The sequence below is a fragment of the Sturnira hondurensis genome, unplaced genomic scaffold (genome assembly GCF_014824575.4).
Source record: "Sturnira hondurensis isolate 20B ecotype Veracruz unplaced genomic scaffold, ASM1482457v3 Scaffold0009733, whole genome shotgun sequence".
Classification (NCBI taxonomy): Eukaryota; Metazoa; Chordata; class Mammalia; order Chiroptera; family Phyllostomidae; genus Sturnira; species Sturnira hondurensis.
The window spans coordinates 8,084,864-8,101,452 of NW_028082364.1; the positions used below are offsets into that span (position 1 = coordinate 8,084,864).

The 16,589-nt window shown below is 46.1% G+C and overlaps 1 protein-coding gene across 1 annotated transcript; it reads right to left on the bottom strand.

The window, feature by feature from the left end:
* Nucleotides 1-209: 209 nt before the first annotated feature.
* LOC118995070 (histone-lysine N-methyltransferase PRDM9-like) lies at nt 210-12,569 on the bottom strand. The gene is made up of 12 exons (XM_037057994.1): nt 12,474-12,569; nt 12,111-12,218; nt 11,017-11,066; nt 8,834-8,990; nt 8,117-8,218; nt 7,647-7,918; nt 7,464-7,481; nt 7,167-7,234; nt 5,848-6,041; nt 3,267-3,702; nt 2,771-3,182; nt 210-2,608 (listed from the first exon to the last, which is right to left on the bottom strand). The coding sequence occupies exons 1-12, from the start codon at nt 12,538-12,540 to the stop codon at nt 1,820-1,822; spliced, it is 2,673 nt and encodes an 890-aa protein (XP_036913889.1). The 5' UTR covers nt 12,541-12,569; the 3' UTR covers nt 210-1,819.
* Nucleotides 12,570-16,589: the final 4,020 nt, after the last annotated feature.

Here is a 16,589-nt window from a genome sequence, read left to right on the forward strand (position 1 = left end):
TCAATGCAGTTAAAAATTACAAATCAGCAAGTGTATTAGCATGAAATCAGGGTTTATTAGTGACACATTCTCATGGAAGAGGACAGGTCTTGCTGAGGTGGGAGTGAAAGACAGGAGCGTGGGTGGCAAGGGCACCAGGTCCTTTGTCCTGAGGACTCATATAGTTGGTGGGAAGAGAGGGAAGAAATTACATATTGATTGACAGGTAAAAGTGGTGCCAGCTTCCATGGGGGACATGACTACCCAAATGTAGGTAAGTGTGCAGGTCATTAGCCTGAATCCTTATCTTGCTTCAATCCCATTTAGTCATCTTGTAATATAGACATGTGGCAGAATTAAAGTTGAGGCAATTACCCAGTTACTTATGGGCTTTTTCTGTAAGCAGTAGGGACCCTCTCATAAATCAGATAGTGACCAGAGGCAATTAGCCAAATTTGACTTACAGGTCCTTTCCTTGAGTGCTGTGGGTCCTCTCCCATCTTCTAGGGCTTGGAATGAAGTTTCAAATCCTTTCTTTCCCAGATAGTGAGAATGATACCTAGAATGGCAATGTGTTAACACGGTATTTCTTCTGATGCTGGATAATCTGGCAATAGAATTGGATCAGGCTGAGGTCTGCTGAGTCAGTGGGAGAGACAGGTCTTCCCTGTTCTTCCTGCCTTGGCTCACCATCTATCCTAACACACCAGTGGGGGCACATGCTGTTCCCAGTGTCAGTTCTCAGCAAGGGGTAGCCAAGGATCTTGTTTCACAGGTCACTCTCAGTACTACCTACTTGTGTTGAAGAGGCTCTGAACATGCACAGGGTAAGTGGGAGGGTGGTGGCCTGGAGGTAAGTGAATCTCCCACCTCAGGCCTTCTTCTTGGGGAATGGCCTTCTTCACTGTGGTGAAAGCAGTGGTGTCTGCTCAAATTCTGAATTTGGCTACAGACTCCTACCCTGTCCTTATCTTCCTTTGTCCAGCACTAAAGACCCAGAAGAGATGGGCACTGAAGGCTGTTCAGCAGGACTTGTGATCTCAGCAATCCTCTTGCCAGATTCTTCCTGTGTTCACTCTAGTTTGAATGTCAAACTGAAAGGCTGGAGTTTCCATTTCCGTTGTACAGACTAGTAAGCAGGCAGAAAGAAGCTGAGAATCATGCCTTACATCACACAGCTGAAGACAGAGCTGAGACTCACACTAAGGACTGATGTGGAAACTGTATGCTGTTCACCAGAAAATGCTGACCCTGGAGGGGCGGCAAGGACAGTGAGGAAGATGAGGTGTACATACTGAGCCCGGCTCACATACACACAGAAGCATACATTTCTCCCTACCATTCACCTCTGAGGCTCCAGCAGTTGTAGGAAACTAGAAGAGCCAAGAGAAGCCAAGGGAGGAGGGTAGGAAGCCCATTAGAAGAAAAGGCCCCACTTCTCAGGAGTCCAGGGAATTCCCTTCTCTGATGCATCCGTATCAAGTCCCTCTTTTTGGGCAGAAACCAAAGTAGATTGACTAATGACTTATGCATTTGCAGGAGTTGAATTTCTGTGGCTGTGTGAGTTCTTTGTGGCTCTTATGGAAATCTGCTTTCAGTGATGGGGGGGTGGGGATGAGAGATGTGGGCTACATATTTGTATGAAGACATTTTAGAAAAGAATGTCAAAAAGCCATGAAGGAGATTGGTGCTGACATCCCCATATCACTCATGGAACTGTTTGTCCATCTCATCTCTTGTCATACACTTGGAGGATTTGTTTAACCAGTTACCTGTATAGTAATTGCAATCTTGGGGAGAATAAGAGGCCATAGACTTCCTATAGCTACTGATACGCAAATTAATGCTCAGGACTCAGTCCACCTGCATAGAGCTTCTTCCCTGGGTGTGTCCTCTGGTGTCTGATGAGATGTGCCTTTCGAGTAAACCCTTGCTTGCACTCCCTGCAAACATAGGGCCTCTCCCCTGAGTGTGTCCTCTGGTGTGTGATGAGATGTGACTTGCATATAAAGCCTCTCCCGCACTCCCTGCAAACATAGGGCTTCTCCCCTGTGTGTGTCCTCTGGTGTGTGATGAGATGTGACTTGCATATAAAGCCTCTCCCACACTCCCTGCAAACATAGGGCTTCTCACCTGTGTGTGTCCTCTGGTGTGTGATGAGATGTGACTTACATGTAAAGCCTCTCCCACACTCTCTGCAAACATAGGGCTTCTCCCCTGTGTGTGTCCTCTGGTGTGTGATAAGATCTGACTTGCATGTAAAGCCTCTCCCACACTCCCTGCACATATAGGGCTTCTCCCCTGAGTGTGTCCTCTGGTGTGTGATAAGATATGACTTGCATGTAAAGCCTTTCCCACAATCCGTGCAAACATAGGGCTTCTCCCCCGAGTGTGTCCTCTGGTGTGTGACGAGATGTGCCTTCCGTGTAAACCCTTGCTTGCACTCCCTGCAAACATAGGGCTTCTCCCCTGAGTGTATCCTCTGGTGTTCGATGAGAGCTGACTTGCATGTAAAGCCTCTTTTGCACTCCCTGCAAACATAGGGCTTCTCCCCTGTGTGTGTTCTCTGGTGTGTGATGAGAGATGACTTGCATGTAAAGCCTCTCCCGCACTCCCTGCAAACATAGGGCTTCTCACCTGAGTGTGTCCTGTGGTGCGTGATGAGATCTGACTTGTATGTAAAGCCTCGCCCGCACTCCTTGCAAATATAGGACTTCTCCCTTGAGTGTGTCCTCTGGTGCCTGATGAGATGTGACTTGCATGTAAAGCCTCGCTCACACTCCTTGCAAACATAGGGCTTCTCCCCTGAGTGTGTCCTCTGGTGTGTGATGACAGCTGACTTCCGTGTAAAGCCTCTCTTGCACTCCCTGCAGACATAGGGCTTCTCCCCTGAGTGTGTCCTCTGGTGTTCGATGAGAGCTGACTTGCATGTAAAGCCTCTCTCGCACTCCCTGCAAACATAGGGCTTCTCCCCTGAGTGTGTCCTGTGGTGTGTGATGAGAGCTGACTTCCGTGTAAAGCCTCTCTCGCACTCTCTGCAAACATAGGGCTTCTCCCCTGTGTGTGTCCTCTGGTGTCTGATGAGATGTGACTTGCATGTAAAGCCTCGCCCACACTCCTTGCAAACATAGGGCTTCTCCCCTGAGTGTGTCCTGTGGTGTGTGATGAGATGTGACTTGCATGTAAAGCCTCTCCCGCACTCCTTGCAAATATAGGGCTTCTCCCCAGAGTGTGTTCTCTGGCCTCTGATGAGATGTGATCCATCATTTAAGTCTTGCAAACACCCTCCATGCTTGGTTGTTGTAATTCTTGACATTCCTACTTTTACAAAGAACTTGCCTGCATCCTCTAGACTCTCTTTCCGGCCTCTGTGGGGCTCTTCCTCCATCATTTGCTCATGCTCATTAGAACTCATCATTTGTTCTTTGGAAGGTTGGAAAGATCTTGAGATTCTCTTTTGACTGATCCTTTTAAGCAAAGGTTTGGACCTCTCTTTAGCCTCTTGACCTTCAGTTTTATCATTCCAGTTGTGTGTATTAGTATGTTGGTGCTGCCGATTCTGATCCTCTGGACAGGGTTCCTCTGCTTGGAGGTGTTTTCTTGCAGATGTTCCCTGGAGAATCTGAGAGGGATGATTGAGTTTCACGTGTTGGCTGAGGAATTTCTGACTGGAGAAGGCCAGAGAGCAAGAGAGACATGGGTGAACCTCTGGCTTTGGTTCCGCTGAAAGAGAAAGGTTTGGTCAGGGAGATGTTGATGAGAATGCCTGGGCAGTATGATACGTCTCCTGGTAAGACCTGCCCCATGAATCATTCTTACTGTGGTGACAGCACAAGCTCTTTACCCCTCAAAGTGTCCACTTGCAGTTTATTTCCTTTTTATTTTTTGCAGTGCCTCTTCAGAAATCTAGAAAGCTCACACCAAGGGTCGTTGCTAATATTGCCCAGACTAGGGGCTTTCAAGGATCACGAGAGGCCATTTCACTCCCTGTGTGGATGGAACTGCAGGGACCTTTTCCATGTATCAGTATCTTCTAAGTCATGTTAAAAAGGAAAACCACAGGCCCCAACTAGGAATTGCTTCTCTCTGTTTTCCAAAACAGTAAAATAAAATGTCCTTCCTGCCCTTGATGGTGTGGCTCAGTGGTCGAGTGGCAGAAGCAAAGAGTTGTGGGTTCAATTCTCAGTCAGGGTGCAGGCCTGGGTTGTGGGCAGGTCTCCAGCAGAGGGCGTGTGAGAGGCAACCATGCATTCATGTTTCCCTCTTTTTCCCTCTTTCCCTCTAAAAATAAATAAATAAAAATCTTTTAAAAAGTCCTTCCTCAAGCCTTACACCAGATATTCATGCTTCATTTCATTCAGCGCTAGCCCATTTCATATACAGAGAACACCTGTTTCAAAATATTTCTCCAACCACACGTCTTACATGCCTGACTCCTGTTCCTCTCTGGCCAGTCTACCATGATCTCTCACTTGGAGATGAAGTAATGTCTGAGAGGATTCCCCACTGGAGTTTATTTTCTAAAAATTAACGAAGTATAATCAGAACAGAGAACACACCACTCAATAGCTGACAACTACATACTTGCACTCAGGAAAGTCCCCAGTGTCTCAAGTAGGATCATTGTCACGGCATTTCCAGGTTGCTAAGCATCTATCTGAACTCTGTTCTTCTCCTCTATGCTGAGAGAAGATCTGCGTGACCCTCAAACAATTCAACACTGCACCTCTTTTCTTCCCTGCACTAGCTGCTCCCTTGGCCTGGGATCCTTTGCCTGCAGTATTTTTGTAAATGTTGCATCTGGAGAGACCCTTTCCCGGACCACCTGCCACACTGTACCTTCCCTCACACTGATCCCTAGGCAATGATCCAGGATTAGTTTTCCCAAAAGCACTAAGTGCTCTGTGTGTTATGCACATGCAAGCACGTGTGTCTGGGTTTCTGTCTTTCACCAGTCAGCTCCTCAAGAGCAGTGATTGTGATCCTCATGTTTATCTGTATTTCCACGTCCCAAGACGTTGTGCACCAGAGTAAGATCTCACATGATAATTCACTGATATGATGAATGAATGCAGCACCGTGCCTGAATGGTGTGGCTTGGTGGGTTGGGTGTTGTCTGAAAACTGAAAGGTTACAAGTTCGATACCCACTCAGGCACATGCCAGGGTTGTGGGCCAGTTGGGGGAATGTCATAGACAACTGATTAATATTTCCCTTGCACACTGGTTTTTCTTTCTCCCTCCTTTCCACTCTCTGTAAAAACAAAAAATTGTTTTAAAAAACTTATGTATTTATTTATTTTTAGAAAAGGGGGAAGGGAGGGAGGGAGAGGCAGAGAAACATCAATGTGTGGTTGCCTCTCACATGCCCTGTACTGGGGACCTGGCCCAAAACCCAGATATATGCCCAAGTGGGGAATCAAACTGGAAACCCTTTGATTCACAGGCCAGTGCTCAAGTCTCTGAGGCACACCTGCCAGGGCAAAATCTTTAAAAAATAATGAATGCCTATAAACAAAAATGCTCTATTTACAAGTATGGAGAAAAATTAAGAAGAAACAGCAATAAAAGTTTCAGAAAAACTGCCTTGGTGAAAGGACTGGTTAGTACATTGAAAACTTTTTTGCCTTTCAATCTTCCAGGCCAATACGTGGTTATGTATTTTGTTCATGAAATATTTTAAAAATAAAAAATATAAAAAATTTTGCCTAAGAGTTAAAGGCATATGAATGAATTATGAATTTCTGAAGCATGTGATTTGAAACTATACTGACTTTAGAGTGGATTTTACTCTAGTTAAGAGTTGGATCATGAATATTTCTAAGGAGAATTCTCTTTTCTTTCTGTTTTGAAGAACAGTGGTGCCCACCTCTCCCAGCTGTGAACTGTCTTTTCCACTTGCTGCCCCACTTGCTGCCCAGCTCCTGGCCATACTCGTCCCCGAACCAGACCAGCAGCTCACAGCCTGGTCTGACAACCTGGCAGGTTCGGTAGAAAATCTGCCCATGGTATTGAAAGGCCACCAGGTTCTGCTCTTCATCATCCCGGGCACAGTTCACATACCTGGGATTGAGGCAGATGAAGGGAAAGAAAAGCACAGTGATGAGTTCCCACTACCTGTTACATCCATGTCCAGCTCCTTCCTCATTGACTCTTAAAGCCCTCAGGCTCTGGTGTTGCCCACTGCCCCTAATGCTCCCGGGGAACCTTCTGTTCAGTGTCTGAGCATCTGTCAGCATGTCATGTGAATTCTTACCTCCAAGTCCTGCTTGTTGTGTTCATCCTGCCTATTACTATTTTCTCAAACCCAGGTCTAGACTTAACCACCCTGATTGGCCATAGTATCCAGTGATCTCTGGCTTCTCCAAACTCGAAATCAAGTTGTCTCACATCAGAGAACCTGGTGCTTGATCTAGGGCTCTGCTTCTAAATTAGGTCACTAAGTATCCAGTATTTAGCCCACATATGTTTTCTCCTGTGAGGCCTTTCTCCAACCCCCCTACACTGTATTTAGGATAACATTCACTTGCCTGCCCAAGGTTACCATAGAAAATTGGAGGTCTTTTTGTCTTATTAGAATAAAATGAACGATAGTAGATGATTCACATTCTGTTATCCCTGATAAAAGAGAGTTCCTCTTGGGAAAGGGCCCATGACCATTCCTCTGCAGGCCTCAGAGCCCAGTTCTAGTTAGAAGGGAGGATGGGATGGTTTGCTGCCCTCACAGGTTTAGGCCACCATTGGTTTGCACTATCTTGACACTGTGCGCTTGTTGAAAATTATAGTTTCTAAAAGCAGTTGTTTTTATATCTGTCTGTGAGAGGTCCTCCATAAAAACATGGGTTGTATAATCTGAAGTAATGTATTCCTTCACTGTAACTAGAATATAGGAAGTGCTTAATTAATGTTCATTTGATAAATTAAAGTAATCCAGTGTCCCTGGTGAATTTAGGCTCTTCAAGGTCCTTTTCAGCACCCAGATGGTGTCTAGCAGAGAGTTTTATATTTTGAGGACACATGCTATACTTTTTTCCTAAAAGTCCCCTGAAATGAAAGAACACTGTATGGAGAAAAAGAAGGAAAAAGGATTAAGGGAGACCACTGAGGGAGGCATGGTGAGAGGGACAAATATATGGGCTTGTGGGGGATGAGTGTCCCCTCTGGCACCCAGAGACCTGTTGACCTCACCTCATCCAGTTGGCCCAGGATCTGTCCTTTCCATCCACATACTCATAGCAGTTTCTCCCTTTGGTGATCTGTGTTTCAGAAAAGAAGTTTCAGACCTTTTACTTTTTTTGTGGGGAGTTAATAGTCAGAAGAATTATTTTACTCCACAGTCATCAAAGCTCGTTCAGCCTACATGGGGATTCAACTGCCAGCTGTGACCACATGATATTTGTTTACGCATCGTCTACACATCCAAGTCTACCTGTCCAATCACAGTAGGAGCCTCACAAAGGAGAAGCCACTCCTTTGTGTCTGCACCACTTTGCTCCTCCTTACCTTCTGATCCTTAAACAGGAGCTCTGTGTTCATGTGAAGTCCAGTAAGTACACAGAGCTAACCACATCATCCCCTCCATGTCTAGCACATAAGAGGTGGGTCCCTCTAAGCTTCAGAAGGAATGTGGGAAGCCAGAGGACAGTGGAAGAGGTAAATAGTTCTCACCAGCCAGGAATATCTGCTCTTGGCTGCCTCTTCATCTTCTGTGATGTGTCCTTCATAAGGGCCAAAGTGCAGACCCACTGGCAAATCAGCTGCCTGATTCCACACTCCAAGCCCAGCCTGAGGGATGCCAGATGGCCCGATTCTCAACCCAGGGGGCAGGGTGAGGGCTGAGCGGTGGGGATGCCCCCTCTCCACTGTACTGTCCTTTACAAAAGTAGGGGACCCATGCACAGCACAGCTGTCGATGAAGAAGTTCTGACACTTCTCACAATCTGTAGACGAGAACAAAAAGGTTAGGAAAGATATAGTGCATGTTCCTGGACACAAAGAGCTTCAAAGGGAGTCCGGCACTCACATCATTGAAACTCAATCCTGTACTCCAGGTCACTAGAGGAAGGGAACGATTTGGGGACCAAAGAACTAGATGAAACTATTGTATCATAATGTACTTCTTAGTGTGGGTCACTTACAAAGGTAGTCATCATCCTGGGGCTCATTGATCTCTTGGTACCCACAAACCTCTCTTTCTTGTAGGTTGTCCATCTTCACATCCATCTCCTTTCTCCTGAGTTCTGAGTTGGAGAAGAGCAGGTGAGCAAGGTTGGTGGGGTCTAGAGTGTTAGTTCCCATTTTGTCAGATAATACACAATCTCCTCCCATCAAATGATCACCTGTTCTTTTGCACACTCTGGTATTTTACTCTGTTAACTATTGGTTCAGAAGATGAAGACTCCACACTAACTAATGACTGATTCAATTTTAGTTTCTAGATCTTCCCATTACCAGGTTTAATTTGCCAACCTGTAATCATTCATAAAATATTTATGGAGTGCACATTATGTGTTAGGCATTGAGTAAAGGCCTGGGCACACAACACCAATAAAGTGTGGTTGCTATTATCAGAGATGGATGCATTGGACAAGTTGCATGTGTACCTATTTTAAATTCAATTTAGTATTTTCAAACAACATATGTGTGAAATATCCTTATCTTCAGTTTACACATTAGCATTTGGGAGCTCAGAGAATTTATAGGATTTGCCCAAAGGACCAGTGGTAACTTTACTCTCAGCTTGGCCCAGCCTAAATCCAGGCCCATCCATAGTCCACCTCACATATCTAGGTCATACTTATCAGCCCTTCTATAGGACTTAGAGGAACTAAAGTTTCCAAATTATTTTTTCTTACCTGATTTTTGTCTAATGTGCTTTCCAAAGGCACATGCTTCTCCAGGAGGGGACACTGGTTTCTGGGCATGCTCTGAGTCACTTGCAGTCATCAAATTTGCTATTCCTGGTAATTCCTTCAAACTGTCTTCATTGTTTAATGGCACTGTGGATGTTGCCTTCAATATAAGAGTCACATATTAAAAGATAACTTTTTAAGGCTTATGATACATTTTACATGCATGTCTTTAATACTTCAACCCTTGGAAACACATAGGGAGTATGAATACTAGAGGGGATAGAGCCGATGTGGATAATGAATCCAAGATTAGAACTCGTGCCTTATGGCTCTCTTCTTTCAACTATCTCTATAACATTGAGTGAAGGATATTGGGAAAAGAATAAAGAAATAGTGGCAGAAACATATCTAGACAATAAATAAAATGATAAAATTTGGAATACCTTAGAAAGAATATTTGTACTTAGATTAGCTGCTTCCCACCAATTCTGTTTGAATAAGGCTGTATCAGTAGCTAGGTGTCTTTGGTTTCATGACTTCTGACATGCTAATTTTCAATGTTACAGTGAATGTGGAATTAAATAATGCTCACCAAAGTGTTCTGTGAATTGTGAAATACAGTATAAATGTGAGATTACAGTTCTGCTATTGATTTACCCCTCTGCTCTCTCCATATTTCACATCTCACAGAAATTGCCTTCAGCGTTCATTGATCATGTTCTAGTTTAATTTATAACTGTGAAATCACTCAGCAGACATTTGGGGGCCCTCAGGGGCCCTGATCTGGGCCTGTAACCTCTAAGAAGTCTCAGGCATGGACCAGCCTCTCAAAGAGCTCACAACGGGGAGGGGGGCAGGTTGAACAAATGACTCTAAATAGGATGAGAGTGGCCTCATTGGAACTCAGAGAAAGAAGCTGTTACTTCACCTTACAAGAAACAGTATTTGAAATCAGTTCCAAATGGATGAGTTTCTATAGAAGAGTGTGTAACCTATATGAAGTCCTTAAGTCATTTTATTATTTGTTGTTTCTCAATCATCGAACCTGAAGCTCCTCAGGAGTGGGAGATGCTTTTTTTGATTAGAGTGGGAGGCTGTGATCCTGGACATTTTACATTCTTCATCATCTGGGTCCATCCACTGTACCAACTGCCTATACAGCGTACACTTTCCTCGTTCAGAGGGTCTTAGTGCATTTCTCACTTCAGCATAGCAGAGAAGAACTTTGGTTGAAACAGTCAGTCAGATGAATCATGTAATGACATATGGATAAGACAATGTAAAATTTAGAAACTGTGAAAGTTTATTTTTCTAATTTTTAAAAAAGATTTTGTTCATTTTCTTGAGAGAGGGGAAGGGAGGGAAAAGAGAGAGAGAGAAACAGTGACCACGCACCTTTCACACACACCCCAACCTGGAAACTGGCCCACAACCCAGGCATGCACCCTGACCAGGAATCACACCGGCGATCTTTCACTTTGCAGCATGACAACCAACTGGTCATGGTGGTGAAGGCAAAACTCTGAAAGTTTTAATGAGTTTGTAAGTGTTTTAGAGAAGCAAATATGGGTTACATTGCACTACCACTGATACTATGATCTTAGACATTTCTGTATCTCTGAAAGAGTTAAACATTTCTATATCTCTGAAAGAGCACTTTCCTTATAGTAAATGGAGTTAGATAGTACATACCTCATCAGGTTGTTGCAATGTTTGAGTGAGTTTATTCACATAGAATTCTTAAAGTCTGAAACATTGTGAGAATGAAGCAAATGGTAGTTACTATTGTTGCTGTAGTTGTTAACTATTAAGATGATGATGAGCCCTGGCTGGTGTGACTCAGTGGATTGAGTGCTGGCCTGCAGAGTGAAAGGTCACCAGTTCCATTCTCGGTCAGGGCACATGCCTGGGTTGTGGATCAGGTTCCCTACTTGGGGGTGGGTGAGTGGCAACCCATACAGGTGTGTCTCGCACATGCTTCTCTCCCTTTCTCCCTCCTTTCCCCTCTCTCTAAAACATCAATAAATAAAATCCTTAAAAAAAGATGGTAATATCAGACAATGTGTTGAAGAGACCAGGAAAGGAAGGCAGCAGTTCCTAGGATCTTTTCTGCATTTTCCTACTCTTACCTGCATTTCTATCCATGAGGAAAATTTTCTTGTCAACAGGATTTGGGAAATACTGACCTTCTGGTGTTTACTCTGTTCCCTTCTGAAGGCCACCCAAGAAGGTTTCACTGAAAGATGATGAGAAACCAGTGTTTTTGTTGGTAAATGTTTCCAAAATCTGGAGATTCTTATTTGGGATACAGAATTCTGAATGAGAGTAGTCCAAGAACAATCCCAAGATGATTGGAAAATGTTTTCTGAGGTGTCATTAAGGCTTAGGCTTCTATTGGGGCCATCCACTAATTTCATGAGAATGATAAAAAAATACACAAAGTGTCATCTATGCTTCACCCTATGTTCATAAAGCACCTATTATCATTTATTAAAAGATACACTGGCCTCTCCTGACAAAAATGTAATAACAGTAACTGCACAGAAATTCCATGTCTTCAATATAACCCTTTCTCCGTCCTGTTTTTTGCATTTGAACTGGCCTCCTCCGGGCACCACAGCCACCTCGCCTCCTTTCTCTGGGATCCTCCCCGCTGTGCACATACTGGCCATCCACGCCCTTCCTTAATATTTCTACTCTGGTCAGCATCCAGTCTGATGACCACAGAAACAGAATTCCAGTCAAGTCAAAGATCACATTTTGCCTTCAGCTGTGTTTCAACCCCAGACCCACGAAAGTGCACTGACTCTACCCAGCGAATACTCATGATACTGGACAGAACAGCACCATGGCTGACATTAGGAAATGATACAGCGATCACCCACTCCCTACTCTGGCCCTCCCCCCACTCCCGTCATCAGCGTGGTTAATGCCATTTCCCATGTGTCTCCATGAGGGCACTGGGCAGCGAGGTGTGGGGACACTCCTCACCGGCCAGACCTGTCTCCCTCTCTTGTGATGACTATTCTGAATTAGTTATTTCTTGTTCACTTGTATATTCCTATACATTTACAGGTTATCAATGTGTCTATAAATATATAAGGTGATTTTGCACACTTGAAAGTTTACAGGAATAGCCCCTCACTGTACGACACACTGTTCTGCATCCTGTGTGTTCGCTGGACAAGCAAGCCCTGTCCCCTGGTTATGTCCCAAGATGCAGCCTGACCTACACCAGGTCCGTGTCGGGAGGGCAGCTCTGCCTCCTCCTGCCCCTCACCTCGCTGCCCTGGAGCCCATTCTTCATCGGAGTCCTCAGGGTCCTCCTCCTGGAGCTCGGTGGCCTGCCTGCGGCGACACATGAAAGCTGGCTGAGGAGCCCTGAGACCTGGACGGAGACAACCTCTGTCCTGAAAGCACGGAGCTTGCAGGAGGAACGAGCTCCAGGAAGCCCCTGTGACCGGCTCTCAAGGGATGGGAGCGCCGCACGGTCAGCGCCAGCCCTGCGCCAGCCCTGCCGTGAGGCGAAGAAGCGAACGCCTCCCGCTCGTGTCCGCGCAGGAGGGAGCCGCAGGCGGAGGGGCGGCCGGGCAGCCTGTCTGGTCCGCGGGCCCCTCCTGCCCAGCGCCTGCGCACTCGCTACCTGGGCTGGGGAGCGCGACCAAGTTCCTCTTCAGGTTCCGGTCCCGGAGCTTGTCCGGGTCTCCCATCTCCGCCCACTCCTCCCGGGAGAAGCAGAGTGGAGACAGTAACTCGGTGATGCGAGTGAGAACGCGCGCAAGGGGTCTTCCCTGCCCTGGCCCCGCGCGGGAGTCCCGTCTCTCCCACCAGCGCTCCGCCCGCGCACAGCCAGGGCCACCCCGAGGGCCGCCCCTCAGCTCACCTGAGGCGTCCGCCCCGCTTCTCCCTCAGGGCTGTGCTGCGGGCCGCCGTCGGGATTCGTGGCGTCCCGGCCCCGAGCCCGGGGCGCCTGTGGGAGGAGAAGGCGCTGAGCGGGGCGCCGGGAGCGGGGGATGCGGGGCCCTGCGGGGGAGGGGCCGACGGCCGGGGGCGTCCTCCAGACTGAGGACGCTGAGGCCTGGGGGGAGGGGAGGGTCAGACCCCTACGGCTGAGGAGATTCGGGGCCTCTCATCGAGGGGCTTCCGGGTCCCCACATGGAGTTCGTTTCCAGGACGACGGCATTTAGCGTCTCTGAGTTTAAGGAGATTTGCTCTTTCCGGGCGAGTTGCACGTAGGGTGCCCCGAGCTGAGGGGAACTGGGGTTTTCGGGCTGTTTGGGGGTCTAAGCGTGGGAGTCCTCCAAGGGCCCCTCGATGGTGAAGGGATTCGGGGCCCCTCAGGATGAGGGCATCTAGGGTCTCTCGGGCTGGACCTTGAAGTTCTCGGGCTACGGGCTCCACGTAGCAAGGCTCCCCGCTTACGGGTCAGTCTCCCGCGGCCCCCGCCTCGCCGCCCACCTCAGCGGAGCTCCGCTCTGATCCCGGGGGCTTCCCGCCCTGAGGGGGGGGTGGTGCCATCCTGGATAGCGCCCAATCAGTGCTGGGATTCCAGGGCCCTGCCCGCCAATGGGCGATCAGGAGAAGCTAAAAGGGCGGGGCAGAGGGGCAGAGCCCCCTAGGTTCTCGATTGGCCAGCGGAAAACCCGCCCCACCCCACAGGGATTGGCTACTTGGGGTCTCCCGAGCGCCAGTCACGCAGCCTGCACTCCAAGGCTGGTTGTCCCGCTGCCGGTGAATCCATCCCGCAGGAGCTGGGAACTCCGAGCCCGGCCGGCCGGACGTTGGGGTGAACGTGGGCCTCCGCCACCAGACAAAGTGTCTTTGTTCCACCAGGCTGTGGTCGGGATCCTCAACTTACATCTAGGCCCGTCCGTGCCCCCCACTCCCCTTTTCAAACCCACTTTTGGCTAGAGCTGCATAAGCAGTGAGGACGCGGTCGAGACTGTATTGCATTCCGTGGAAACTTAAGTCAGTAAAATCTGACCACGCAATTCATAGACACAAAATAAGTCCCAGAGGGCTCAAATATTTAAACACAACAAACGACTAATGAGTATACTGGAAAACACACTGGGAGAATTTCACGTCTCAAAGAAGTGGCGTTATGAACAATAGATGTGTTTAACTCAGGTGTAAAAACATTTCAGAAATAGGAAGCCGAGATAAAACCAAGCAAAATTAAATAAATTTAGAAATACTGAAAAACCTACAAGTATTTTGCATAAAAATAACATCAAATTTGAGTACAGGGGTCCGCAGAGTAGGTTCCGTTTTGCTGCTACTGGCTTTCACGAGATAAAGTAGGAAGAGTGTTTCTGGTCCTTACCTCGTTTTGAGCATGTAAATATAACTTGATTTCCATGGATGGCAAATAAGGCAACTAATTATTACTGTGAAATTGCATAAAGGGAAACCTCACTAAAGTGGAGTTGGGGGTCAGTGGAGGTGCTGACACATAACATCACACAGGGTCAATTACAGGAAAAATTGTCTGTCACAGGCCCCAACATGAAGATGGTACCATGTGCTCCCAGGAAAGACCGACTCCCCAGCAACTCAGCTAGAGAGAAACCATCGTCACCCTGATGGTTTCCTCCAGTGCACTTTCTGTTGAAATGATCCCTACCAGCTTCCTCCTTTCTCTATGTAACATAACATTCCTCTCTTTTACTTATAAATCTTGCCAATGACTTTTGCTACAGGTTGCTTGTCCTAAACTGCATTTTTTTACTGTTTCTGAATAAACCCCTTATCTGTTGGTAGAATAACTGACTGCTATATTTTTAAGGTGTACATAATGGGGGGCCCATATGAGGATCCAGAGGACTCCTGACATCTCTGAGGCTGATGAGCAAGCGGGTACAGTGCCCTTGATCTGAAAAACTCTGGGAAGGGTCCTTTGGTGTAGTCTTCCCAGTGATCATTTTGACAATAGCCATCCAGAAACATCTTCATACTCTCTGACCCAGAAATTGCACTTTTCAAAAATTTCTCCTAGTAGCCCTGACTTGGTAGTTCCGTGGTTAGAGTGTCCTGCCCATATGCCAAGGTGGTCAGTTCATTCTCCAATCAGGGCACATACAAGAAGCAACCAATGAATGAATGCATAAGCCGAACAGCTAACTCTCTCTCTCTCTCTTTCAAATTAATAAATGCAATGGAAAGAAAAGCAGTAAAATTTTCCCCAGTTATGGTTCCCTGTATATGAAATGAAGTATGCTTAACATATTTTATCCAACATATACAACACAGATATAACTTTAAAGTTTTCAGTAGAAGAGAATTTGTCAAATTATGGTTTGCTCACATTAGGGCCTGGGCAAAGTGGAGGGGAAAACTTGCTTTTCCTTCATGTCATTTGGAATGTTGTGTTATTTGTTTTCTCCTTTACTTAAATCTATCTATGATTATTTTTTTGTGGATAAAAGAATGGATGAGAAGTAGTTGGTTCTATGCGTATGCATTTAAAAGTGACTCAAAAATTCTGCACACCCTCATTACATCCAGTGGCCCGTGCTGCCTTCCTTATCTGAATAGCACCTTGACCACCCAAAGTGTCCGATTTGCATCCAAAGCCCTATTCCAGCAGGAATATTTCCATAGTACAATCTATACTGTGTTACACAGTTACTGTTTGAGACATGAAAATCATTTATTATGATAACAATGAATTTTATGTTTATGTATTGGATCCAAGGCCAAACCAATACGTGTCCCAAGCGTGCACCTCTGCTGCCATCTCGTGGGAATTTGGGGGAATAACATCTTAGTACAGGTCTGAAGGAAAAGTGATCGAATATAGTGGAATATCAGTGACTGTCGATTTTTTAAAAAGACTGTTTCAAGGTACAAGTCCTAGGTCCCAATGTCAGCGATCAGTTCCTTAGGATCACTTTCTATGAGCACATCATCTAAAAGAGTAATTTATTTCTGCACGTTATTTACCACACAATTTACTAAATTGTATTGTTTATAATAACTTTAAGTTAATATTCATGAGTTGTCAAGCTAAATAAGATATCATACGATAATAAAATTACATTAGTTTAGCTGTGTAAAGCATAAAAGAATAGTTAAAACTTGGAATAAAAGATGAAGATATGAAGAGTTAAAAATGTGTTAGTTATAAGTTCATTAATAATGAAATAAAATGATTGAAAGGTTTTTCTCAAGCTCCGCCTAGGAAAAAATGCCAATCAGAGTCCGGACTGGTGGGGCAGCCTGGAGGCTTCCTCAGCGAGCTGGGAGAGGAGCGGTCTTCAGCAGACAACAACTCCTCCCGGGTTTCTGCACCAAATGAAAGGTTTTCTTAGGCTCCACCGAGAAAGAAATACCAATCAGCCATAAAGTAGGCAATAAAGAGCTTTATTTGGTTTTGTGCACCCGGGTGAGGTTCCCCGGTCTGCAGAATGAGGCCGGAGAAGTCACGCCCAAGCAGGGAATGTAGTGGGGTTTTATTTTCATTGACTCCCCATGGGAACTGGTGATTGGTCCCCTCTGAACAAAGCAGCAATACAGCATTGGTGGTCTCTTCCTCGGACTCAGGTTACTGTGAGGATGTTCTTCTTGGCAAAGTCCAGCCTGAGCTTCCTCCTATCCCCGCCCACCCTAACAATAATAACATGATTCTTAGCATTGTAAATGAGTTCAGGACCCAGAGCAATGGTGTTTTAGAAGTCAGAAGTACTTTGTAAAGTACTTTGTAAAGTACTTTGTAAAATTGTGCGCCTTGTAGGTTATTTGAGGAACTCACAATATG